Below are 24,477 nucleotides of genomic sequence, written 5' to 3'. Positions count from 1 at the left end.
ATGTCTTGGACAGGAATATCTAAACATTTCCCCTTAGTCTCTTACTCATTTTCTATACAGTTTACTGAAACTGAGGCATTTTAAATGTTGGTAAGAAATGGATGACTTGCCTTCTTGGGGAAAAAAAAAGCTAGTAGTGTACTTTCCATAGTATATTTTGCAGAACTACAAATCAGAAGAATCTTGAAATGCCTGTGCTTCAAATGCCATTGCACACTGTAAAGAAAACATTAGGTATGAAAAAATATATAATTAAAGAACTTTAGTCTTCTATAGTATAATTACACAACTCAGAAGTCTGAAGAATAAACAATGTTTTTCTCCCTATCTGTACCCCTCTTTATTTTGACTGAGATCCAGAAAACCAATTTATAGTCTACAAGGGCTTCCAGTTGGACTTTAAGCAGCAGCTATCTTACCCCCCTCCCTTTTTTACATAAGAACTTGGCTTGAGACTCCAGCAGTTCCCAAATAGCCTTGAATTTCACTGTAAGGCTATCCTGTTCAGAGGAGTAATTAATACAGTGAGGCTTATATTTGAGTAAACATGCATAGGACTGTTCTGCATGTACCATATTGTATTACAGCTGCTGTTTCCTAGTTTATAGTATACAATAGTTCTGTGTCCTGATACAGATTGCATATATACCTTCATATCAGGCAAACATGGTCCAAATGCTTCTAAAAGAAGATTTTCCTCTCTTACAGCCTTTTCAAAATCTGCATAAGAGAGTTTGCCATCGTGGTCATAATCCTACAAAAGGAGAGTAGGCATTCTTAGCCATTTCAGTTGCCCCAATCAGTGTGCTGGAATGATTGACTAACAGAATAGTAGTTTAGGATACTTAAGTTTCTTCTATACTTGCTGTGGAACTGCTAATCTTCCATTAAGATATTGTCTTCCCACAAATAGAATACTAAAACTGTTCGCACAAAACATTACATCCCTAGGCCTAGCTGTTCTATAGGACTCAAAAAGGACTTTGCTTATGCTTTTTAACATATTTTTGAACTATCATTTCAATGATGCTGTCACCAGCTAGTGCAAGGAACAGAGATTATCTTTTTAGTTATTCTTGGAAGCGACTGAGCTTGATCTTCCTAAATATAAAAATAAATCCATAGAGTTATTATGATACATAAATCTTCCAATTTATAATTAAAATTAATTAAGCAAAAAAATACTATATATCTGAGAAACTTGTATTGAAGTTAACATTGCTTACCATTTTCTTCAATGTTATTTCTACTAAATCTTTAATTCCTTCATCCGGATCTTCTTCTGATGGCTGTTTCAGAAGGCTGTTCTTCAGCATATGAAACATTTCCTCCCGTGAAACGTATCCATCGCTGTTCAGATCATAGACGTCAAAACAGTCTTTTGAAAGGATAATTTCTTTAATGTAAAGCATGCATATAAAAAGCACTTCAGATAAATCAAGTAGAATGTAGCTGTTGCTAAATGATGTATAAAGTATGCCACATGGTAACATATCCACAGACATTTTGTGGGGTTTTTTTTTGAGTTACTGTAAAATCATAGTTCTAGTGTATATGCATGTGTAATGTGTGTTATTTCAGCAATCTGACTTTATTCACATACTCTTCCCCCCCCCTTTGAGCCGAACATTTGCTCTCACAGTAAGAACTCTGCTTGGTGTTCATTTATTTATTTCATTATATTTCTATTCCTCCCTCACCGCGAATGGGCTCTGGGCAGATTACATCAGTTAAAACACAATCACAATTTCAACAAAATTTACAAATCCATAAAACATGTTAAAATCACAGTTACATATAAATAATTATATTGTTGTGGAACCACTAATCTCTTAAGAAGATGTGCCTCCAGCAACCAAAGCTACCCCTATATTTAAATACCACAAAACTATTGTCATAGCTTTAATAAAATTATGAGAACCTGTGAAGCCTTTAGGATTTGGTTTTATTGTAGCAATTAGAAAATATGGTAATTAAAATACAAAACCCTGAAGGATGAAAAATTAGTCTGTCTCCTACAGCCAAAGAAGGTTTGTCAAGGCCAGGCTAAGAGTGAATAAACTGAAACTGAACTGTGGCTAGACAGAGGTAATGCTAGTTGGGAAGGCTGAGGTTTTTAAGGATATTGTGCTTCCCACTTTTGATGCAGTCCGGCCGACTCATTTGAGAACCTAAGATTAAATAGGATCTAGCATTACTGAAAGAGAAGCAAATTAATTTCTTCAAACTTTGTGTAGCCTGGAAGATGGCTTTCTACCTTATAGTGGTCAGTGGGCCACTTGGAGCCAATAACATCGAGACGAGACAATTGTAATCCACTCTTCATGGGTCTGTCCTCCAAATCAACTCAGAGGCTCCAGCTGGTACAGTATGCTGCAGCTTGGTTATTAGGAGCTGCCTGGAGCATACATATTGCATCCATTCTGCAGTCACTTTGCTGGCTGCCCATCAGTTACTGGGTTCAGTTCAAGGTACTGGCTGTCGTGTACGAGGCCCTTAATGACATCAGACTCTCACAGCTACAAGACTGACTCTCCTGCCATGCTCTGCCACAACGCTCATCTGAGCAGGGGTTTTTGGGGGTGCTGCCCTACATCCATCTGTACGCATGTGCACTCTTTTGATTTTTGTCTTGGTTTAATCATTGCTATTCTTTGTTTTAAGTTATGTTCTGATCTTATGGCTAAGTGGTTTTAAATCTATTTTATATAGAACTCAAACCCTCCCCCCCGAATCTCCCTATATTTCTGACATAAACCTGCTTGCGCTATTAGAATCTTACATTTAATTTTTTCTTCCAATGTCCCACGAAGAAATATTGATAAGCCTTCTACCCATTCTGTAACACTTACACAACTGTCGTTGTCTCTGTCAAAAGCACGAAACACTGAAAGTAGAAGGATGTGTCTTCATATATTAAACTGATTTAGCTATGCTATAATGAAAATTTTGTCTCTCAAGTGTTGGCCAACACAGTAAGGATTTGCAATTGTATGTACATTACCCTAACCTCAGAGTGAAAACAGATATTGTAACCTGGAATATCTCAGTGCCCAGATAAACTCCTGACATCTAGTAGCACTAATTGAACTACTGCTTTGCTAACCTTTTCATTACACCAACATTCTAATCAGAAACACCTCTAAGATGCTTTTGTCATCAGAAACATGTCCAGAAAGAAGTGCAAGATCTTTTTTTACCAGCTAACAAGACAAAAATTCACTAAGAAAATTCCAAGTAATTCTTTATATACAAATCAGGATACACAGGGCAGTGGCATTACTGCCCACCCAAAGGAATGTTAAGCTTGTAATTCTCTAACAACAGGGTCTCCCTCATGACGAATGGCAAGCCATTGTTGACATGAATGGGACTTTCAGAAGAAGTTTGTGAGATGGCATGAGGGCTTTCTTTTCAAGAAGTGTCAAAAATCTCTCTGGGAATACATGAAGTAGCACTTTCCATCCAAGCTATACTGCTGAAACAATTCTACATCACTGTGGGAGAACAGCTTCAGATGATATTGGGTTGGATCCAGTGATCAACAGCAGATGTTGATGGTCACAGATCTTCCCAGAATTTACCCTCTCCCAACAACCATTTCTGATCCTTGGAAAGTTGACTGCCAGCATCATGAGACCTGCATAGAGCAGCATGGATCAGTGCGGAGGTGGTGAAATCACCATTCTTTCCTCCTCTCTTGGCAGTGCTCTCTTTCTTCCAGGGGGTGTTCTGCAGAGAGGAGAGTGGGAGCAATTCCCCCCCCCCTTCCCCTTCGTCAATGCAGCCCACAAACCTGCATAGCCAGTAGAATTAATTTACTCATCACTCATGAGTACTTGTAGGTACTTACTTTATTTATAGTCAGCTCAAATATTACAAGATATCTAATAAGTAATGCAATAGGATTACAAAAATTAGAAATAAAGTAAATAATGGTTTTTTTATGACTAGTGAAATATGTAATGGAAACCAGGATAATGCAGGCTTACACCAGGCTACCTAGCAAATTTGTGAATCGCCTGATGATACATGTTTGCAAAACTGCCAAGAGAGAGATACTTTGTAATGGATAGTTTAAAATATACACATTACAAAAATGCTTTTTTCACCTCACCTCTGTCCATAATCATGTCATCTGTCATTCCAAATGTGACATGTAGGATATTTCGAAACGAGTTACGATCCAAGCCAACAACTGCATGTCGCTCACTAGGCTCCACTCCCAAGTTGTTGAAAAGTTTTATGAGGCATTCCACTTCAAATTTATTAACTATAAAATAAATCAGGAAATTCATTAAAGTGAAACAATGCTATGAAGGAGCACAACAAAATACTTACGTGTCCTTTTATTTTAAAGACTAAATAAAGTTCACAGGTAAATTGAGAAGGAAAATAACGTAAAATTAGCATTCAAAAGAATTACTCAGCTTTTACCTGTGAACAGAGTTTGCTCTCTGGCTTAATAAGGAAAGCTGTGAAGTCATTTGTTTAAATGTGTTTCATCTTTATTTTATAGATCTTTCAGTAATACAGTCAAAAACAAATTATAGTACTTGTACGCATTTCTTTCAGCATCCGAGAGCTAGTCTCTACAGCTACAATTTAAAAAAAAACACTCCAGTAATATCTCCAGAGGAGTTAGCCATGTTAGTCTGTAGTAGCAAAATCAAAAAGAGTCCAGTAGCACCTTTAAGACTAACCAATTTTATTGTAGCATGCATCTGACGAAGAGAACTTGATTCTCGAAAGCTTATGCTACAATAAAATTGGTTAGTCTTAAAGGTGCTACTGGACTCTTTTTGATTCCAGTAATATGTACATTTTCCTCAGCAAGAAAAAGTGTAACCAGCTCTTCTGAATGTCCTGGTACTTTGGCCAAGTGCGATAGCACATTAAAAATGTCTTAGAAAAACTGGCAAGTACTGTCTGTCTTGGCTTTTCAATCAATGATGGGCAGGCTATTGCAAAATAAATAAAAGCACAAAACACAAAATAGCAACGCATAACACAAAGGTCCCTAATGATGTCCATGAGCACAACTGTGTCCTCCCACACCTCTTCAGGTGCACACCAAGTGCTTTTAGAAAGTGGGTGGGGCCACATGGGGCTTTTGGCCATTGGAGTATCGATTGGCTGTGCAGATTGCTTTGGCAGAAGCTGCTTCCAGAGTACAAGGATCTTCACTATGTGACTAGAAGGTAAGCTATAGCAGCCATTTTGTGGCTGGCTCCACCTCCTGCAGCAGTCATTTTGTGGCAGCCATATTGTTGCTGTGGTCACCACACTGTGCCAAAATTCCAAATTCCAAGGTCAAAAAGATTAGGGACCTCTGATGCAACACAATTGTAGGTTTGAGAATCAGGCACTGAACTTTACCATGGCAAAAAAACACCCCAATGCCTGTTTTAATTTATGAACTGTTAGAGGGCCTGTGCAGAATTAAAAAGGAATTTTAATCTCTATAACAGGAGTTTTAATCTCCACATGGTTAGGGTGTTGTTAACATCTGAGAGATCTGTATTCAAATCCCCACCAGCCTGGAATGTCGCTGGGACGAACCTGGGCCAGTCACACAGGCTAACCTTCCTCACAGGGCTGTTCTGAGAATAAAATGAGGAGGGGGGAATTGAGCTCCTGGAGAGAGAAGTGGTTGAGGTTAACGATGACAGAGACACAGAAAGGGGGAAAATGGGGGAAATAAAGGACAGGTTTTGATAGAACGTGACTGAAATTAAGGGGAAGGAGGGCGAAGAGATGAAGGGAAGGTTCGCCTTCTACTCACAATGTTTAGCAGTTTTGCACAAGGAGTCGGACAGTTTCTGCAGCTTTTTCCTGTTCATTTTTTCAGCAGCCTCTGCCGCTGCTTCCCCACGCCTTAAACCTCGCGGCTGCCGTGGCAACAGACTGCGCTCCAGCCAACCGGTCGAGAGCTGGGAAGTCTGATTTCAATGGAGAGGGAAGTGAGGGCCGAAGGGCTTTACCGCTATCCTTTCTCATGCATTTGACCCACCCTGGTGCGAGTCGGCAAACGAGCAGCCCGGCCGGCTTTTGGTCTCTCCCACTCGAAAGCGCCTCGAGCTGGAAAGAGGGGTCTGGTTTGGGGGCCTGTATTGTGAGCTCTTTCAATGGGTAGTAGCCAGGGAGAAAGGTGGGTGGTTGTGAGATTCTTGTTACTATGGAGAACGCAGAATGCTGTGGGGAGAGCCGTGGGGGAGGGGCGATTTAATGTTGCCAACCTCCAGATGGGGCCTGGAGATCTCCCACAATTGCACCTAATCTCCAAAAGTTCCAATGGAAAAAATACGAGCTTTCTGTGTGTGTCTATGGCATGACATCTCTGCTGAGCTCCTTCCCTCCCCAGATTCTGCCTTCCCTGGGCACCACTCCCAAGTATTTCCCATCCAGAGTTGGCAAACCTAAGTGGGTAAGGGAGGATTGGGGTATGAAGAAGGGGCAATGGAAGAGAGAAACGGCTTGGTCTGAAGAGGAGAAACCCAAAAGAGAGAACTGAGAAGACTCAGAATGAAGGGTCCACTTCAAAGAAGAGAAGATGGAATCAGGGAGAAATGATAACATTGCCACCTGTCTGGGGAAAAAATGCTGTTTTGATGGCTGCTTATTTCCCAGGTGATGTTATTTAACCTCCATACCACCTCAATCTTCATCTGTCCATTCTTATGCATTAAGCCTGTATTAAAGGGACAGGACATTTTTATCCAAGCTTGTTGACACCATCCCTAGAAAGGCTGATGCAGAAGACAAGACCAACTGAACCTAGGGGAAGGCCTTAATGGCAGCACACTGATTCATTGTTCACATTTATATTTATTGATTTTTATCTATTTAAAACATTTATTTGCTGCCTTTCCACCTTCGAGGAGCTCAAGGTGGCTTACAATTATGAAATAGAAATGAACATGATAGAGTGAGCGGGCCAGGTGCATTTCCCTGGAGAGGTTCCGCAATTGTGGGGCTACTGCCTAAAAGGCCCTGTCTTCTGTCTTCATCAACCAAGCTTTGTTGGCTGACGGAACCATCCAGAGGGCCTCTTCCTGTGATCTTAACCCCTGGCCAGAAACGTATGGGACAAGATGGTCCTTCAGATACTCTGGTTCCAAGTCATGTATAGCTCGTAACCCTCCTTTTCTCCAAGGAACTCAGAGAGCGCACAGTGTGTGTTATCACAACACTGCAGTCAGATAGATTGGAATGAGAGGCAGGCCCTGGATCACCCAGCCATCTTTATGGCCTGAGCAGGGGTTTCAAAGCCAGATCACTTGGTCCTGATCCAACTGTATAGAAACCACTATACCACCCTGTAGAGGTTTCAGTTTCATTCTGCATGTTTGTATATTGGGCAGATATGATAGGTAAAGAAAAATTATTTAGAGGGTTGGAGAACAGAGGATTGCTAAGCCTGCTTGTAGACTTGATTTAAAGATTGCTTGCATATTTTGATTTATTTGCTTAGTTAATAGCAACATTTTGGATTGGTACCATTTATACAATTGTACATCAAAAACAACTAGTATTTGCTTACCCCATTGCTCTGTAGGTGGCCTTGGGTAAGCCACTCCTCTCAGCCCTGTGTCTCCAGCTGTATTGTGGGGATAATACACTGACTTTGTTCACTACTCTGAGGGGGGCAGTAATCTGTCTAGAGGAGCAGTATATAAGCACAGTTGTTATAATTTTCCACATCCTTTCCTGGTGATTGTGGAGGAAAAAAGGATATAGATATTTTAAATAAACTACATTTTTAAACAAAGCTATATTTGAGGAAAACAGATCAGAAACAAGCATTTACATCCCACTGGCCAAACAAAAGTAATTCCCTTATGAGTAAAATGGTCAGTTTCATGGCTCCTCTGATTTATATGGGACTAGTTTGAGCAGCTGCAAATAGGAACTAAAAGCAAACAGTCTTTAAATTAGGCCCCCTCCAGCTACCAATGATCTATCAGGGCCAGGGTAATTCCTGCCACTGCAAATCAGTGATCCGGCTGTTGCAAAAAGCCAATATATATAGCCTATTTAAAAAGGCTATATATAAAGCCTTTTTAAATGTTTATATATTAGCTAAAATAGCCAACTGAAATCTCAGTGTTCAGACATAGTATACTTCTGAATGCTGGGAGTAAGAAACAAGGCAAGGTGCATGCTGGATGAGATCTGATCCTAGTCTGATCCTACAACACAGCCTTCCCCATTACAATTATATCAAATTGTATTAATTTATTTACACTGAATGAAGTGGTAGAATTCTGCACTATGCCATTTTTGAACCATGGGGAGAGGATTCCATTCTTGAACACTCCCTAGTTGACTCAGTTCTTATCACATGTCACCTGAGGAAATCCTGCATGGTTAGAGGACTGTGGGAGCTATTAGGATCCTAATAATGTTCTAGTTCAAATCTGTACAAAATTCACAATGGCTGCATAAAGCTAACAAGAAGCTGCAGACTAAAACAGACTCAGCCTGATGCTTGTCAGGAATGCTGTGGCTCACTCGCTGTCAGAGTACACTATAGGAGATGCTCACTCCTCCCTTGTGTTTACTGATGGAAGAAATGGTGAACAAGCTCTATTTCAAGAAAACATAGCTGCCATTACTGATCTTCTCCTTGAAGAACCCCATCATGCCCCATTCTAGTATTACGGATTAACACACCTCACATTTCAGAGGCCTTTTTCTACAATTAGCTTTTGGTTATTGATGCCAAAGCTTCTTAGGATCAGACAGGACATCTCACTTAAACATAGGAAGAGAAAGCTATATATAAAGACGGTGGGAGAAGGCACACAACTTGAGCCCCACTCTTGATCTGGCTGAGTTTATTGGTTCCAGAGGTACCAGTTAAATAGACCATCTGTCATTCTATGCTAAAGAGGCAGGCTTTCCACAAGTCATGGCAGAAAAAAAATATCTATTAACACAAGTTCAGCAAGCTGAAGATCATCTCTGGCCTGCTTCATACCCATAGATAGAGAAGCATTTATATGCCCCAGAAGGAAAACCTGGCCTAGTCCTGCTCCCATAGTGCATGCAGATAGTAATACTCCATAAAAAAATTATTTCTGAAGTAGCTGAGAAGGCAATTAAGATTGGCTTATCAGTCTCACACACAAAATCCAGAAACAAAAGATGTTTTTAAAACATTTTCTTTACTGAGCATCTGGCAGTAATTTTAAATTCCAAGACAAAGTTGCATACCAGGTCTGCCACTGAACTTACATAGAATAAAATCAGCTTCAATATGAAGCTGTTTGATATCAACTCCCCCCTCAGCTTTTTACATGCTAAATATCTTCAGCAAGTATGCATTTAAAAATAGTCATGAATGCAATAGAAACTATAACATCTACAATAATGCCACATGTAGAACATAATTATTACAGGGGTTGGGGACCTACTGGTTACAACCGCATCTCTCTGTTGGTTAACTTAAAAATAGTACAAAATCATGCAGATCTTTAATTCTAAATACCTTAATTACAACATAAATAATAAAAGTTTGCCAAAAATTCAGTCCAATTTACCAATACCTCAGATGATAGTAATGCATATTACTAGCACAGCACTCTTTCAATAGGAATAAAATCCAGAGTTTTTGGATGTGAGCTATGCCACGATGCATTGGTATTCTTGCTAAGACCGGCAGCATATGTTACAGGTCCAGAATAAACCAACAGTCAAAACAGATGCAAGGGGGCAGCTATATTTATTATTCACACGTCTGTACTGTTCATATATAAAGCAGAGATGTGGGTGTGTGACTAATGTTTTAAAGAATAAAGGAGGAATAAGAAGTTGAACTGCTTTCCCCAACTCACCTCCCTGCACTCTACTACTGCAGGCACTTTTCTCCCAGAGCTGGGGAGAAGCAACAATGCATGGGTGAGTAAGGCACCAGAGTTCCCCTCGCCCATGTGACCTTTAGTTAGAAATATTTGCCCACTCTGCCTCCCTCATTATATGTCAATGGAGAAGACAAGTGAACACAGAAACAGGGTTGCCTCTGTCACACCTTGGTTGGTCCACATAAGCCTATCTGCAAAATTGCTCCTGCACAACTCCCTTTTATTTCAGCAGGGCTTGCATAGGAAAAATTTCCAGTGGATTCTGCTCCTTATTCAAAAAGAAAAATCCTGCTGACAATACTCTTGGAAGGTACCGCTACAGTATCATCAAATGTTGCTCTTCACGAGGCTCAAAGATGTCTGACAATCGAAGCGAGTATGAACACCCATGTCCCACCCCAAAAATCAAGCGCAAAATTACACACATCGACAAAATTAACATGTATGTATGTTGCAGGCATGTACCGATTTTAAGAATGGCATCAGTAGTTAATGAAACCTCAAATAAATGGTTATGTTGTGTTGATCTTTGAAGACAAATTTTGCAAGAATTCTTCATAATGAGCAAACTAAATTATTAATCACTAGCCTGATAAAAATAAACATCCAAATGTAGCATTTTGATCATCAGGGTACAGCAGCTCCTCTGTACATACTCTCCAGAAAACTTGTTCCATTTATAAACAACAGATGGAGCCGATGATCCATATTCACAATTGCTTTGGAGGAGAGGGCTTTTTTTTTTTTTCATTACACAGCAGAAGAACCCTTACATGTATGAGCTGCATGTGTGCACAAGAGCACAGGCCATTTAGCAACAAATCAACTCCACACTGCTGCTGACTCCTTTAAACCATATGCAGGACTTATTTAAGAACATTTAACACCAGTGATTAGAGAGAGGAAAAGAGGTACTACATGTTTTAAGCATCAGGCAACAACAATGGTTATTTCCAGCACTATGGCACAGGGCAAGCTGAAAGTCTAGAATATTGTTAACATACAGGAGAGCTCATGCAGTTTGGTAAAGTGAAAGTCGTCATCATTTTCACAGCTGCAATTTCCTCTAGGTCTCATTGCACTTTCAATTTTTTAAAAAAGTCTCCACTGAAGTTATTCCAAATGAGAACTTGAACTAGCTTCCGTTACTTCTTTTTGCTATGCTTCTTGTGCTTCTTTCGCTTTTTTGTTTTATCCTTTGAAAATAGAAAAGATCAAAAATAATTTCATGAGTATAAATTCAACTTAGCCTATGACTGAGTACATCAATTTTCAAAGGAAGGTTCCCACCAATGCCATTTCAAAATTACACTTACGGTATCTAAGCAAATCGAACTATTAAATAGTAGAGGCAGGGCCAGATTAAGGTGCTGAGGCATTACTTCCCCCAAAATGTATTTTAGTCGTTTTTTTTTAATTTAGAGGCTTTTGGAGGAGAGGGCATAATCTGGGGCCAGAAGTCTAGTGGTTGCTGGGCCACTGCAATACTGTCCACTCAAGCTAAACAACATTAGCCTGGTCCCACTCCCAGCGGGATGTAAATGCCCACTAATAAACTTCACCGTGAGGCTGCCAGACTGAGCTTCCTTCCCCCACTGCTTCATTTGCATCTAGCCCCTTGCTATATCCCTAACAGCACTGTGTATTCAATTCTACTTGTCTGAAAAGTATGATGCAAATATAAATACATAAACAAAATTAAAATATCCTTATAGTCAGCAATATTTATTTGGTGCATTTTTATCCTGCCCCTTCTTGAAGGTCATCGGGACAGCACGCATTTACGTTCTCCTAAAATTTAGGTAAGTGCTTTCTGAAGGTTCTCGGTTAAGGACAATGCTCACATTTTTCTCTTTTTCTTCATTATATTTCTTCTTTTTTGTTGGTACCTAAGGTGTAGGGTGGAGGGCAGAACAGAACAAAGTTTTCAAACATGCTGAAATGCAGAACTTAGATAATGAAAACAGAAGCCAAAAACAAAACAATACCAATATTGGACAGTAACAACGTAGAGAACTGTCCTCCCTGTTCAAGATGCATTGCACAGTAATCTTCAGTTCTGCAGGAGAAGTCAGATGAGCAGCTTTTGATACAGCTTTTCCAGGGGATGCAAAATGTTTATATTTAGAAGGACATTTTCTTTATTCATGTTCCCTGCTGAAATTGTTTGTTTCTATGCCAAAAAATGTTGATACTATGCAGTGTATTATGCTATTAGTTTATTGTAATGATTTCTTGACTTGTTTTTAATGTTGTAGGCAAATGCCTACAATAAATTTTATGTAATTGTATCATGTGGCTCGCAAATCACTGCAGGTGCAAATGAACAGGCTGAATCTGTTTCTACAACGTCTGGGATTAACGTAATTATGAATACTAACCTCCTCTGTGTGATCAGACTCTGAAGCGGACTCTGACGATAACAGGCCGTCCCCCTGCTCATTTTTTATCCTTTTCCGAACAAGGGTTTTGCTGTCCTACACAAAAAAGTCACCTTTTATGTGCCAATAAATAGAGATAAAACACTCAAAAATCAACATCTGAATTTGAACATTATTTTGATTTATTCATGAGTAATGGAGTTAGAAGCTAAAGCTGACAACAGGAAGCAAGCCCAAGCAATATTTAAGCCCTCCTTAGCTGTTTTCATCTCTGTTGATACCTTTTGTGAATAATAAGACAAATGCATTTAGTTTATTTCAGCGGAAAAACAATAGGGAATTGTTCAACAGGTGTAAGGGGATGAAATAAAGAGAGTCACTGGGCCGAAAGAAGGTAATGGATTATATACCACGTGGATATGTACGTATGTATAATTTTTAAAAAACAAAATGTATATCCCACCTATATGCCCAGTCATGGCTCATAGGGTTCTGTACAGAACCTAGAGCAACTGTACCATAAATAAGATTAGCTTCTGAAATATAATATGTTTATGGAACAGTCTGTAGAAGTTCATTTATCTTTTCATGGGATATGAGCAACCACATTCTTGTTTACTGAAAGGGAAACAAGCTGCTTGACAAAGAACAAGGATATAATTAACTTGGTATAGCTGTTGCAGAGGATCATTCTCCTTGCAAGATTCAACAGATCTGAAAAGCTAGTTTAAATAGAGGTCTATATAATTATCATTTTCTTTCAACTAAGTGGAACAACAGAAAGTTATTGCGTGGCATATTTCTTAACTACAAATCACCTCTCAGGTGCTTGTCTGCAAGTCTTGCCTAGCCATTAGTTGAGCTGCTGTGATGTCAAAGAATGTGAAAGAAATATTTTTCTAGGGAAAACTTGTGAAATGCCCAAGGACAGGGAAACAGCATAGAGATGAAAAGGGGGAAGCAGTAGGAAAAAGACTCTTTAAGAGTTGAAGAGGAAATTGAGGGCATAATATATAGAGGAGAAAGAGATACGAGGTGTGTGAAATACAGTTACTGAAAATGGAGTTTGTGGAAAAATTTGCACAGGGCTTCAAAAGGGAAAAGCTGTATCTATCAAGGAGAAGATGATACAGAAATGCTAAGCAGGGACAGAACCTAAAGACTTGGAAGAAGGGTAGGAAGGAAATGTGACTTAGAGGTTGATGGAAAGATTTGTACCACAGGAAATAATGAGTTGGGTGAGTATGCATGTTAAGAAAACAAGAGAAACGTGGGTCTGGGAGAAATTTCATGCAGAACTTATGAACTGAGTTGGCAGGAAGGGATCAGTCAGGCAAGAAAGCTAAAGAATGCCGTAGGTGAGATCAAAGTGGCATATAATTTTGGGATGAGCCAAACCTTTGTCTACATGGTTACTATTTGGAACCAGATTGGTATTACACTCACAGATCTGAACGTAATTCAGTACAATTGGATGGGTATATTAATTAGCTATTTTGACATTCCACGGCAGCAGTTCAACGACGAGAACAGGTACAAGACTTTTTAGCAAGGGATCTTGCAACCAGCTCCTACTGACCTCCATAGCTCAGAAGATTTTTTGAAAAAGCTTTCTTTGAAACACTGAAAGAAACGATGGTTGTTGGGGGTTTTCCGGGCTGTATTGCCGTGGTCTTGGCATTGTAGTTCCTGACGTTTCGCCAGCAGCTGTGGCTGGCATCTTCAGAGGTGTAGCACCAAAAGACAGAGATCTCTCAGTGTCACAGTGTGGAAAAGATGTAGGTCATTGTAGGTCATGTATGCAGATGTAGGTCATGACCTACATCTTTTCCACACTGTGACACTGAGAGATCTCTGTCTTTTGGTGCTACACCTCTGAAGATGCCAGCCACAGCTGCTGGCGAAACGTCAGGAACTACAATGCCAAGACCACGGCAATACAGCCCGGAAAACCCCCAACAACCATCGTTCTCCGGCCGTGAAAGCCTTCGACAATACACTGAAAGAAACACTTCTAAAAACGGAGGTATTCAAGTTTCATTTGACAAATACCAGGAATTAAGTCACTGAAAGATTTGTTTAAAAAGTATATAAAATTTTACCTTTTCTCTTTCACGATCTTCCTTCGACCTTTTATTTTTTAAGCTATCCTAAATAAAAAGGTTAAGTAGTTACTGTTTAAGATAAAACAAAATGGATGACAAGTCCTTTTTCCTCTCCCCCAGTTTCCTTTGCTGAGGCAATTAGTGACTCCTTGCTAAGAACCTCAATTCACGACAGTCTCCTTTATGCCTTTCAAAGAATCTGGGCTGAAAGGTCCGAGCATGTTCCCAGCAGCATACCACTGCTTCCCTCTGGGTGAATTTATTTCCCTATTGCCTATAACCTGTTTCTTTTCTTGAGAAACAGAGACAGGTATGTCAAGGCAGTAGTGGCCTAGTTGTTGGGCTAAAGCTACAATATAAATCCAAGATATAAAACAAGTTTTATTGTATCTTTGAAAAAATTCAAAATGAATTAATAGGTGATTACACTTTACCTTGCTGTCCGATTCAGACTCTGAATTAGAGCTTTCAGATGACTTCCGTGAGGAATGATACTTCTTTTTCCTTCTCTTTTTCCCTTGTTTCTTATCCTGACCATAAACATTTTAAGAAAACAATGTGCATTTTATTCATGCTAAACTGGTATCCAGTATTACTTTGAAACATAAAGGATAAGCCTACATTCATGCAGACCAGCAATTAGAATGGCCGCAGCTCATATAAATTCCTTACATTTTTCTTTTTAGTCGAATGACATATCAAAGATGCCTTTATCCAATAATGTTGTTTGGTGAATATTTTCTAATGCTTCCCTCAACATTAAATTTGAATATCCAAGAGGTTATTTTAGTATTCATTGGAAATCAGTGTAACAAATCTCCAATACTGTCAAATAAGCATTGTTCAATTGAAATGTTACAAAATGTAACAATTACAAATAAAATTACACTTAACATTACTCTATGTAAAAAGAAAAAAGATCCAAAGTATGTTTGGACCAACTTGAACCACCACTCCAACCAAAGGTAATAGTGGAATGATTTTGTATCCCATTTTTCTTTTTTTAGGACCAACATTACAAGCAGTCTCAGGAAATGAATGTTTTTGATAGAACGGCACTCTTTAAAGGCCTATAATGCATCAGTGCCTATTAAATTAACACGTACTTCCCCAGCACTTTGATTTGAGGTTTTGGCCTGAAATCCCTTATGTTAGTATATGTACTTTGCTAAATTGGATGGAATAAGTTCTCTGAAGTCTAAGCAAACTGAAACAAACTTCTGATCAGAGCATGCAAGACTTCAATCTTCCTTCTTTCCATTTGTACATTCCTTTTTTTCAAATTATAATGCAATAATCTTCTGTGCAAAGAACGAGATAGGCATTGCAGTGGAGTTCTCAGTTTTGTTCTAAGAACATGCCAAAAGGAGGTCTTAACTACATACCACACAGCCACCTTGTGTACTAAATTTCAGCCTCATTTCAGTATTTTCCACACAGGGACAGGCCCGTGTACTTTCCCCATTGCTGCTGCAAATGCTGATATAACTCAGCAGCAATGGAGCTTCCATATGTCATGTTTACCCATAGTTTCCTTGCTCTTGTCCTCCAGTAGTGATCATTTCACCCCTACCCCACGTCAGGGACTTTTTCCGTTTGTTATATCAGAACAATATTCAGTTGCTGATTTTAACAATCAAGTTTTCTGAACTGATAATTGTTTTTTTAAAAAAGTAACTTTCTAGCCCCTCCACAAAAAAGGGTATGAGACACTTAAAAAAAAAAAGAACACTGGGAGTTCAGGGAACATGATACACAGAGTGTTATAACAATATTCAACTGCTGATTTAAAAAAAAATGAAGTCCCTGGTGGCAAGGAGGAAGAAATGGTTGCTGCAGGAACAAGGGCTGGGAAAATGACTACTCTGTGGGAGCGACCAGGGAAAAACCCAAACTTTCTCACCCACTTGGCAGCCATTCAAAGTTTGCTACGATCTTTCCCCAAATTACTCAGCATAACAGGTTTGCGAAAGATAGGTGAAAAGCTGGGAAAACTGCACTGGTAGATACACAAATGCACTATGATGCTGTGGGGGGAAACGGTAAAAAGCCACTTCCCAACAGCATTGAACCAGAGGCAAATTATCCATGTGAAATGGCCTTCTCTGCAAGACATCAGTGGGAGTGCGAGATAAGCAGCGGAGCAAGGAAAGTTTATGCCTCCCTCTTTCTTCCCCCACAGCCCTCCCCCTCATCATTTTTCTATCATTTGCAGGTCCAAATCCATATTTCTGCCACAAACACAGATCTGAAATTGCAAAAGGGGGGAAAGCAGTATTGGGAGAAAGAGTTAAGAATGCGCATGCACACGCATGGACACCCTTCAATCCCTGCAAACTCTCCACTTCCAACATTCACTTGCAGAGAAGCAGCCATCAATGGGATTCCAAAGTAGACTTTTTCATCTTTAAAATAACAAACAAATGCTACACATTCAGTCCTGCAAGAACGGTTGGAACTCTCCCCATTTACTAGCATTAATTCAAGTAGACCAACTCCCATACAACTCCTCAAATCAATGCAATGCTTGGAATAGCCATTTCACTTCTCCCAACAAAAAGTGCTTATATTTTTTGTGGTGTTCATTTAAACATTTATTTCAGGATAAATTGGTCTTCATTTAAAAATAGCAAATGCAGTTGTAAAAAACACAGGCAAGATGTCTTTTGTACTCTGATGTTTTACACAGAGATCCTAATCCATTGATTCCCATTATGTGAGCACAGGGGACTTTTTAGAACTCCAACCCTCCCTGTTATGTCCCTAAATTTCTTCATAGACAAGAATTGGTACATCTATTTTCAAGAAATTGGTTGGGATCCAAGGATTATGTGTGATCTAACAAACATGGGGCTTTTCAACCTCCCCCTTCTAGCCCATCATAGTTCGAGAGACTCTGGTGAGTGGTGCTGCATGAAACACAAAAAGAAAATGGGAGCTACCCCCTTGAATACAGATCCCAGCAAATATGTTTAGTAAATTAATTTAAGACACCACTACTTTAACAGATCACTGCCTAATTTCATTCTAAAGAAAGTGACACTTGGTTGGAGTTTTATTCAAATACATGTTATACATCACAATTTCAAGGTGCAAGTAAAACTAGCACAAGTTTATTGAAGGTACACAAAAAGTTAAATCTACAGGAATAGCATTCTTACCTCATCTTCAAAATCAGACGAACTACTGGAAGAATCAGAACTTGATGAGGAAGAGGAAGATGGAGACAACTTGACCAAACACAACAAAACGTAAATTTGTGAGATGCAGAATTGGTATATACAGTCTAGGAAGTTTTTTTAAAAAAAGAGATTCCTACATTTATAAAAACTACATTATATTTCGAAAGCAGAGTCTAAGAGATATTCTCAGTTAAAACTGCATTAAGCTAGATTTTTAAGCCAATATCAAATTCTAATAACAGTAGATTTAAAAGCTATCGTCTAAAAATTCCAATTCCTCCTTGAGACAGTTAACTACTTCTTTAAGTTTCAATTGATGTATTTAAAAAAAACCCTCCAAACTGAAAACTTTGCTCACCCTACTGGATTTTTTCTTCTCCTTCTTCTTTTTCTAAAAAATAAACAATTGGCCAATTAATCATGTATGCACCACCAAAGAAGGTACTATCTTTTAAAGCATGTTTTACTGCAATAGTTGTATTATTGTACAACTAACAATGACTCTCACAAGGGACACATCCAGCTCCTGTTGGCCTTGTGTGAATATACTAAAGGAGTTTACCTCTTTCTTTCGTGAAGTACTCTCGGTTCCACTTAATAATTTCTCCCTATGTTTTTCCAATTCTTTTTTCCAGTTCTGAAAAGTATTGAAAGGAATCATAAATCATTCTCAAAATAACCTTTACTGTTCTCCAAAACAACATCCGTAAGAGAAACAACACTTGATAAAGTCAGGCAATGCATTAATATTTTTGTAGTTTTGAGGCCTACATGCAGACAAGAACATTTGAGTATCACATGTCTCACAAAGAGGAAGTAACTTATTTGTCCTTGTAATAAGACCCTTGAAGTAGCCACTCATAGGGAGCAATCCCAAGGAAGTCTACTCAATAGTAATTCCCATTCTATTTAGTGGAGCTTACTCCCAGGAGAGTGTTTTTAGGATGCTGCCATAGCCATGGAAATACTTTAATTGCTCAGGACTTCAAAACTAACTAACTCTAATGTGTAATAAAACCTGTAAAGCAGATAGTGATAGTGAAAGAATGAGAAATTAACAGTGGCATCACAAGCAAAGTTACACCCTTACAAATCCATTAAAGTCAATGGACTTATAAATATATAATTCTGCTTATGATGTTAGCCAAAGAGGCATTGTGGGCACTGTAAACCACAGAGTTGGAAATTCCCAAAGACATGACAATCTCTACCAAGAGTGCATTTACAAAATAATGTTTTTCAAGTCAGCACAAGCTAGCCTTTTTTGAAATTTCCATCACATGTCTTTGCTAAAAAACACAGCTAACTGTGTGGTTATGATGCAAAACAAAGTAATTTAATATCTTTTATTAAGACACTCCAAAGTAACACAACACAGTATCTCATGAAAGCACCAACAGTCTAATATTTCTTGCTTCTTCTGAATACAAGGGCAGTAAGTCTGCTTTACACACAGGTACAGACACATTCCTGTTAGATATGCAGTCAAGGAAAATGTACACTATGAAGCAACACGCACTCAAAGCATAGAAAGGAAAAATCACTGCAAATTAAACTTGTTTGGTGGAGTACGGGTTCTCATTACTTATTACAATGCTGGCTGTTCCTTTTGATGTTCCAATGAAAAAAACAAAAATTTGGGTCCAGCCAGAAATTTTCCACGGATAGACGGAGGGGCCATTTTCACCAGTTCCCACAACAGACCTCTGAACCCTTCAGCTACCCAAGAGCAGTATTTTAGGCTGCAGAAGGAGAGGGGGGAAGTGGGACAGCTGTGGCCCACAAGCAGAACTCCTTCTTTCCATGAAACTTGAAGGCAGGATCCAAGCTACTGCAGGACATCTCAGTTGTCCCTGAAGGTGAGTGAGTACCTGTGACCAGTGTTCCCATCAATGTGAGCAACTGAGCAATTGCTCACAGATTCTGACTCCTCCGCTCACAGCTTCTCAGCTGTAGCTCACAGGTACTAACTAACTTTACCTGCAGAGTAATTTAGTTTGATATTTAGAAACCATGTATGAATGACTGCTTGTATTGTTTTTTCTAAGCGAGAAACAATACAAATGAAAGTAGTTTATTGTTTACATTTGTACGTTTTATATGTTTGTAGACTGAATTTATTTTTTTTTAAAGGAGGTGCACTCAAAACTTTAATGCAATTTGTTGTTTTGGCTCACAAAGTAGATTTTTGGCTCACAACGCTGCGCAGCTTAGAGGGAACATTGCCTGTGACGCCATTTGTCTATACTTTTCTTGGTTCCTCCCTTTCTCTTCTCTGCCATGAATTGCTCATTTACAGGTATTGACCACCTCTCAATAGGTATTATGAACTAAAAGTGCTATCGCTTCATCTGATAATAACTTGTCAGACTGATTTTGAATGCATTTGAAGGGAATTTCAGAAACAAATTTGAATGTTATCCCCTCCTGTACAGGCTACGTGCTCTGAAAGCAGCTTGCAAAATGGAGGCTCAGCAAATGAAAAGCAGCCACTTCTAAAAAGAAATAATTACATTCTGTTACAATGATGGATGGGTAAGCGAAAGAGACAAGCAATAATTTATGCTGTGGCTTCAAAACAAATGTAGCAAAGGAATTAACAGATGGCCAGGAAAGGGTAATTATAAAACTGATTTCATTATGCTAATGATGATAAAATGGAAAAAAATAATGAAACAACAAACCTCATTCATCTTTTCTTCAAATTCTGCTAAGGCTTTGGAGCCTTTCTTCTTCTTTTCCAGTTGTTCTTTTACTTCTTCCCTTTAATTAAAATAACCACTAATTTATTGAAATATCCAAGGTACCTAGCAGCACTCTTCAGAAGAATGACTTTTCAAATATGAAATATATGAGAAAGTTACAGTTAACCGTGTTTACTTGGAACACATCCCATAACTTGACTGGGATTATGGGTTTGATCCAACCAGCTTTTCCATTGATGAAAAAGGAAGAGGGATTTGGCCACAAAAAGACTATGCTGGGGACTATAAGACCTGCATGGACAAAAAGCCATGTGGAATGAGGACTGTAGTAAGGAAGGAAATTAGGGGAAATTGCGTGAAAAAAGCTGGCTGGGTCCAACCCGAAATATGCTCAGGATGGTAGACTTAATACCATTAAATTGGCAGTGTAATCCTGTAAGAATTACTGCAGTGTAAACCCACTTTCACTCCATTGAGTCAGCATAGGAATGTATTGCTAGTGTAGAGGAACTGCACTGTTAGTTTGAAAAATGGCCTCTCAAGTATCCATGGATCCACTGGCTATATGTCTTTGCAAATGTGGATTATATGAAGAGTGCCCATTTATCCTACTGTGTGCGAACAGTGTTAAAAAAGAGTAGCAGTACTGGTCACTGCTACTTACAACCCTTATAAACACTGGCACAAATGTGGCTCTAAGTCACAGGTAACACCTAGTGGCTTTGGATGAGCATCCAATGATGCCAATCTCTTCATTGGCATCAAGAGACAAACCAAGTTACATAGGAGAAACTGGATGGGATGGAGATACATAACTAGGTGTATATCTGCAGTGTCATTAGCTACATGTGAGGAAGCCTACTTCCACTGGGGATCCCCCTTGCTCGGTTAGGAAATTTGCCTATAAACTTCGTAGTCATCAGAATTTCATCCGGACTCACTCTGCCTATTACTGTGAATGGGACAGAAGTCTCTACATTGCAAAATATATTGTGGCGCAAAACCATTTTTGTAAAAGGAAACATTACCCCCCTACATACCATGTTGGCCTTGGTCTGTTCAAGTAGTCTTGTATGGTAGGTCCTGATGACGGAGCAGGCCCCCGTGATCGAGCCATTGCTATGGGATTCATATAAGCCTGAAAAGATGACAAAGCATGGCAAGACATAAATGGAGTCATTCTATCTGGATGCTCTTAAAAACAGAAAGCCTTCCTCATTTTTTTAAAAAGGGCTTCAGTAGGCAACTTGCCAAACCACAGAAGACAACAGATTGATAAAACATTTTCTATAATCTATAAACAATCTTAAACATGTTGAGTGTTTTTTCTAGTCTCATTTTCAGGCTTAGTAAAAGCTATGTACACCCAGACCCTGGAAATAATGTTGCTTAAGAAACACTGAATAATATTTACAGCTCAGGTAAACTGTCAAATCACCATTCAACATGCAGCTTATAAGAGCGTTTCGTAAGCTTTCACTTATCCTTGCAAGAAAAGTGATCAGGCCCAGATTACTGAAGGACACCACAGCCAAAAGGGAACTGAACCCATGGCCAAATCATGCTGGTTTAGAGATGCCACAGCCATTCGGAGATACGATCTGAAAAATCTACTCTGGACATCTCCTTTGATAATTCCTGTAGCTGCTTCTAGAACTTTGTTACTCTGTTAGCCATCTTATCCCACATCTAGAAACAGAGATCAGATGACAACTCAGTCATGCACAATGCAAAAACATCTCTTCCCTTGTAAACATGCTACATATCAGAGACAGTGCAGGTGAAGGAAACTTAAGTATTCCCTCCCCCAACACCTGTCCTCCTCGCCAGGGGTGAATGGATGCTTTTGAGTGGGGAAGGGGAGTTAAGGAGTCTTTCTCCCTGATTTAATCTGCCTCCTCTTGAAGCAGATTTTTGAATATGCAAAGTTGCTTCACCTGAATTAGACCACTGGTTTACCAAAGTCAATCTCCCCAGGGCCACAGGTCTTTCACATCACACATTTCCTGATTCTTTTAGTTGGAAATGCTGAGGACTGAACCTGCAAATCAGGTGCTCTGCAACTTCACTTTCAAAAGCGGCCATTAGTTTTTTGTTACATTTGCTTGCAATCATTAATGAAGCCATTATGTGCAAATGGATCTCTGAAAATATATTATTCTGGTACACAGGTTAAAGAAGGTGGACTGGTTGTAGCTTGCCCTTAAATTTCTCAATAGCAAAACTGATTAGCTGCTGTGTGCAACATACAAGAATAATTCTAATTTTACTATTTAATCTTCTTCCCTAATACTTTTACAATTCTGTAACTCAGTTTAGTATCAATATGCCTTACACATATTATTCATTGAACATGCCCAATGTAGAAACCTAGCAAGCGCTGCACTGATCTCTGCTAACCCAAGCAGCAAACTGGGGACCTGAAGTCAGTTTAAAATACACAGCATTTTATAAAACCACCTCTTTTGGTAGTTTCTCCCTCCTCTACACCAGCCTACTTTTAAAAGTTTGGTATTATAGATCAAACCAGCTGTGGAGGAGATGCTGTTTGGAAACACATTAGTCAAGAAAAGGGAGTTCTGCATGCAGACAGTGGATAACAATTCTTGCTCTGTCATTGCCAAAAAGAATAATACCGTAAGAAGGGAATCTTTACCATCTATATCAGATGTCAACTGGTTGGCAATCATTTGACATGGAGTGGGAGAGGAGAACAGATTATTCTGCAGAGATTATTCTCTGATGATGCCCAACACAAAGCACAAAATGAGCATGCACATTACCAAGCTGGGCTAAGAACAACAAATGCTTCTGGAGGAGCCCTATGCCACTTGATATAAGGTTTTGGCCAAGGCAGTTATAAATATTAGTCACATCTGCTCCTGTTGAAGTGATTTAGCAACAGCACTAGGGAAAGACTCCAGGATGCAGCAAATAAGCACGAATTCTCAACTAAGCATAACTGAATTCTCAGGTGGCCTTTTTCATTATCCCACCTCCCTACCCCCCATATATTTTCTATTCCATCGCAAAACTAAAACCACCATTGCTTTACAAAATAACATCTCTTTCTCAAATCTCACTCCCAAAAGAACAAATGAAAAAAGAGACCAACCGGACCAGACCAAGTATCCCCCTAGTCCAGCTTTCTGTTCCATACAGTGGCCCTGGCCACCCAGAAGCTTCAGGGTAGCCCACCAACAGCCTCCCCCAGTGTCTGCCCCTTTAGTATTCATAGACTGCCTCTTAACCTGAGAGGTTCCTTTTACCTATCACGACTACCTTTACTTTTTGATATGATAACCTGTCAAGGCCAGAGTTACTCCTTGCCTCTTGATAAGAAGGAAGACTTCTGATCTCTACTCTTCAGTCAAAAAGCCACCCTCTTCCCGCAATAAGAATTTTAAGAGTCTACTTCTAGCTCCCCAATCGAGGAGAAAGGAAGATTTGTATTGCAGACAAAGCCTGCCGCCCCCCGCCCCCGACAGTAAGCGCGGCCGGGCCGGGCCGGGCCTCAAAGGGTCCTGCACCCCCTAGCAGGCCTCAGACACGGCCTGCGGCTGAACTTACTCACCACTCGGTTGTCCCTTTTCCCCATGGCATGCAAACTCCCAACGCCGAATCGATCCCAACCACACCGGCCTAGCTGGCTCCCCTTTTCGGCTATCCGTCAAGTTTTAACACAAAATACTACTGGGCTTGCGCAGTTGTGCGTGTGCATGCGCAGTGGCCATAAAGGAAGCTCTCTGCCCTTTTTTGTTTCCCTGCCTTGCCCTTACTTGGAGGCTCAGGTTGCACGTGCCGGACTGGAATCGTGGGCTGGAGGATGAGTGTAAACGAAGGGGCGGAGGCTCCGGATCGTGCAATTACTCGAGGAAGCAGCGTCGGGTGAGGGGGCAAGGTGAAGGGGCAGGGGTGCTGCAGGGCACCGGAGCTGGCAACTTCGCCGAATTGCAGTCATTGCGCCTGCCTGCTGAGCCTGCAATTGTTTGCTGCCAAGAGCCGGGATGTGGAAACCGTTTGAGGACGCTGTTTGCAGATCCCAGAATGAGAAGCACGAGGGTCTGGAGTCCACCCAGAGAGGACTCACGGGGTTTCCAGATTGCAGCGAATGGGGGAGGCGAGTACTGCAAATGCCTTGAAACGGGATGCCATCCTCCAAGTGGGGCCTAGAGATCTCCCAGAATTACAGTTGATCTCCAGGCGACAGTTCCCCTGGATAACATGGCAGCTTTAGA

At 39.9% G+C, this 24,477-nt stretch overlaps 2 protein-coding genes across 5 annotated transcripts; both read right to left on the bottom strand.

Annotated features, from left to right (window-relative positions):
* Nucleotides 1-17: 17 nt before the first annotated feature.
* On the bottom strand, nt 18-5,878 carry CLXN (calaxin). Of its 4 annotated transcripts, XM_054991947.1 has the most exons (6): nt 5,786-5,878; nt 4,118-4,273; nt 2,783-2,887; nt 1,227-1,378; nt 650-754; nt 18-216 (listed from the first exon to the last, which is right to left on the bottom strand). In XM_054991947.1, exons 1-6 carry the CDS (start codon nt 5,841-5,843, stop codon nt 166-168), a joined length of 627 nt encoding a protein of 208 aa, XP_054847922.1. In that variant the 5' UTR covers nt 5,844-5,878; the 3' UTR covers nt 18-165. The 4 variants fall into 4 exon arrangements, with proteins under 4 accessions (XP_054847922.1, XP_054847925.1, XP_054847923.1 ...); XM_054991950.1 differs by lacking the exon at nt 650-754; XM_054991948.1 differs by lacking the exon at nt 2,783-2,887 and having other exon boundaries at nt 1,227-1,396.
* A 3,296-nt stretch (nt 5,879-9,174) lies between these two features.
* On the bottom strand, nt 9,175-23,913 carry FAM133B (family with sequence similarity 133 member B). The gene is made up of 11 exons (XM_054990752.1): nt 23,814-23,913; nt 21,280-21,377; nt 20,219-20,297; nt 18,097-18,171; nt 17,893-17,925; nt 17,514-17,582; nt 14,787-14,882; nt 14,350-14,397; nt 12,248-12,343; nt 11,711-11,755; nt 9,175-11,062 (listed from the first exon to the last, which is right to left on the bottom strand). The coding sequence occupies exons 1-11, from the start codon at nt 23,835-23,837 to the stop codon at nt 11,012-11,014; spliced, it is 714 nt and encodes a 237-aa protein (XP_054846727.1). The 5' UTR covers nt 23,838-23,913; the 3' UTR covers nt 9,175-11,011.
* Nucleotides 23,914-24,477: the final 564 nt, after the last annotated feature.

Source organism: Eublepharis macularius, chromosome 11 (genome assembly GCF_028583425.1).
Source record: "Eublepharis macularius isolate TG4126 chromosome 11, MPM_Emac_v1.0, whole genome shotgun sequence".
Classification (NCBI taxonomy): Eukaryota; Metazoa; Chordata; class Lepidosauria; order Squamata; family Eublepharidae; genus Eublepharis; species Eublepharis macularius.
This window is presented reverse-complemented; position numbering and strand designations above follow the sequence as displayed.

What these genes read in the sequence shown, in the direction of transcription:
- CLXN (XM_054991947.1), bottom strand. Translation starts at nt 5,843, where the DNA reads ATGAACAGGAAAAAGCTGCAGAAACTGTCCGACTCCTTGTGCAAAACT. An exon ending in GTGCAAAACTGCTAAACATT is followed by an intron (nt 4,274 to 5,785) that starts GTGAGTAGAAGG and finishes TTTATTTTATAG; the next exon opens with TTAATAAATTTGAAGTGGAA. An exon ending in AAATAACATTGAAGAAAATG is followed by an intron (nt 755 to 1,226) that starts GTAAGCAATGTT and finishes CTCCTTTTGTAG; the next exon opens with GATTATGACCACGATGGCAA.
- FAM133B (XM_054990752.1), bottom strand. Translation starts at nt 23,837, where the DNA reads ATGGGGAAAAGGGACAACCGAGTG. An exon ending in AGAAGAAAAAATCCAGTAGG is followed by an intron (nt 17,583 to 17,892) that starts GTGAGCAAAGTT and finishes TGTTTGGTCAAG; the next exon opens with TTGTCTCCATCTTCCTCTTC. An exon ending in AGTCTGAATCGGACAGCAAG is followed by an intron (nt 14,398 to 14,786) that starts GTAAAGTGTAAT and finishes CTTTTTATTTAG; the next exon opens with GATAGCTTAAAAAATAAAAG.